We start from the raw sequence: 2,500 nt of genomic DNA on the forward strand, positions 1-2,500 counted from the left end.
ACGGGTTTGTAATTTTTGGCAGAAGTGTTTACAAGCGTCCCACAGGACAGCTGCTGGTTAGACTTCAGAGTTTGATGTGATGTGGGTGATAAATATAACAGAAGCACATGTCATCATTTAACTGCTGTATGATCTCTCTCTCTCTCTCTGTGTGTGTGTTGTGCGAGAGGTTTGTTTTCTTTCTTCAATAATACCAGGGGATATTTTCTGGGACATTGTATTATCAGTCTCACACCGATATCAAATCCTGGCTGGCTTATAAAATGTCAGTTTTCTGCTCATCATGATGTGTTTCCTGCGGTTGGCGTGCTGAAGCTCAAGCTGTATTTCTGGGAAGGTTGCCATCCCTCAGCTGGGTACGGCACGCTACGCTACGACACGACAAACTGCTGCCTGCTGTTATGCCCAACTACCCCAAACAACTCCCAGCGGTGCCCTCCACCTGCACAAACTGGCACCAGAGCGCTTCTCTTCAAACACACGAACATTCGATCCCATCACACACCTTTACTTTATCTGTTCTCATGTTCTTTCTGCATTTGTCAAGTTGTCACGATGCTTTCTCTTGAACTTTGAAAGCTCAATCCATTAACACAGATGCATAACTCATTATACACTGAAAAAGATCTTCTCATTGCTGTCCAGCTCACAGGCTTTTATAAACATGAGTGTTATTTTCACTGGGAGATCTGGAGCAGTGCATATTTTTGCTCGTTTTAGCTTGAACAGACGCCGAGAGAGATTGCGAGCTCTACGCGAGGTCTTATTTAGACGACGTGATGTGCTGTGACGTACCTGAGACTGTCATCTACACAGAACCCTTTGGATCTGGCCAGGTTTGAGAGAAAAGTCCTCCGGCTCTTTCCCATCCTCCTCTCCACCAGGTACAGGGTCACATCTCTGAACTTCACCTCTTCATGACCCCGAGACCCTGAGGTGGCTTCAGGTCGCCGTCGCTTTGGACTCTCAAACATGTCTGATGCCTGTAAAGCTGGCGGTGACTTGTGTCACTCGGTCTCGGCTGATGACATTGACGGTGGTGGTGGTGATGATGTGTCTTGTTTTTCTTTGAAAGAGAAAAGTGGCAGTTGGTGTGCTGGTGTTTGTTCATGGCTTGGCAAAGAGCTGCTGTACCACAGGTGTTTTTGAGCTGACACTTCCAGAGCTACAGAAAACACAATAACATCATCTACAGTCTGTGAGAACATCATTTCATTCTGCAGTAACTGTGTGAAGACGGCACGTGTGGATCTGTTCTTCGGAACAATGGCAGAGCAGTAATTGTTTTAAAGCAGCTTTACATAAACAAACTAACGCAAAAGAGGAAAATTACTGTAAAGAGTAGAAACATCATTGAAAAGCAATGTTCATGTTCATCTAATATCAGCAGACGCCGCATTTTAACCGAAGAATGTGTGCTGCTGATTCTTCTGTAAGAGGCTTTATGTTCAATCTGAAAAATCTCCAAACCACATTTCGTGCAAAGATTCGTCGCATCAAGTTCTCTAATATGAACAGATCAAATATTCAATTCAAATATTCCCGTGCTGTCCTGACACACCAATAAAGGGAAATGTTCTCTCGCCTTTACGTCTGTGGAAACTCCGTCTGCGATTTCTGAAGCGACGGTTTCATACGAACTTCTGTAACGTTAAGTTTCTGTCTTTGACGTCACGCGCGTACATTCTCCACACAAGCGTCTGTGGAATGAACACAAACAAAGACTGGGTTGTGTTTACAGTGTTAAGTGTGTTTTAAGATGATAATGTTGAGTAAAATATTGTGCCGTGTTTTTTCGTGCCATGTTAACTGTCGCAGACTTCATAAACGATCGGCGTCTGACATCACAATATCGCGAGAGCAGACTGGTCCTGAAGCTCGTGAGGGTGTGTTTCAGATTTTATACGTCATGTGCTTTTTTGTGCAAATGTAAATCCACGTGTTTATGTTCTCACGTCATTATTATTGTATATTATATTCAAGATCTGAATGTTTTCTCTGTTCGTGTATGTGCTCGTTGTTCTACACGATTAAAGGGACATTTCACTACCAAAACAAAATTTCCCCATGTTTTCCTCACCCGCAAGGCATCCTAACCGAATACAGTTTTCTTCTGGAAGAATAATGCCGTCGGAGTTATAATACCACGTATCATTTTACTTCCAAGCGGTAGAATGATTTTGATTTTTTGAAGCTCCAAAAAGTGCATCCATCCATCCATCCATCAAAGAACTGCTCGACGCGGCTCCGTGGTCTTCTGAAGCCAATCCATGCGTTCGTTTAAAATAAATATCCATATTGACAACGATATTAACGTTGACGTCAGGGTGAGTAAAACATGGGGAAATTTTGATTTGGTAGTGAAATATCCCTTTGAGTTTCGTGATTTGATGCAATTTGATCATGTTGATAACACTGAAAAGTCTTTGTTAATCATCTCAGTTCAGCGTTGGACTTTGTTTTAAGATGATATTATATTGTGAGCAGCAGATTTGATGTG

General features: G+C 42.6%; 1 protein-coding gene across 1 annotated transcript in view; it reads right to left on the reverse strand.

Moving 5' to 3' along the window:
- dntt (deoxynucleotidyltransferase, terminal) overlaps positions 1-974 on the reverse strand; it is a 30,887-nt gene extending 29,913 nt beyond the window's left edge. The window contains exon 1 of the mRNA XM_057341368.1: positions 796-974. Coding sequence (XP_057197351.1) covers positions 796-974 — 179 coding nt within the window. The remainder of the gene's footprint in view (positions 1-795) is intronic.
- Positions 975-2,500: the final 1,526 nt, after the last annotated feature.

The sequence above is a fragment of the Triplophysa rosa genome, linkage group LG9 (assembly GCF_024868665.1).
Source record: "Triplophysa rosa linkage group LG9, Trosa_1v2, whole genome shotgun sequence".
In the NCBI taxonomy this organism is placed as follows: Eukaryota; Metazoa; Chordata; class Actinopteri; order Cypriniformes; family Nemacheilidae; genus Triplophysa; species Triplophysa rosa.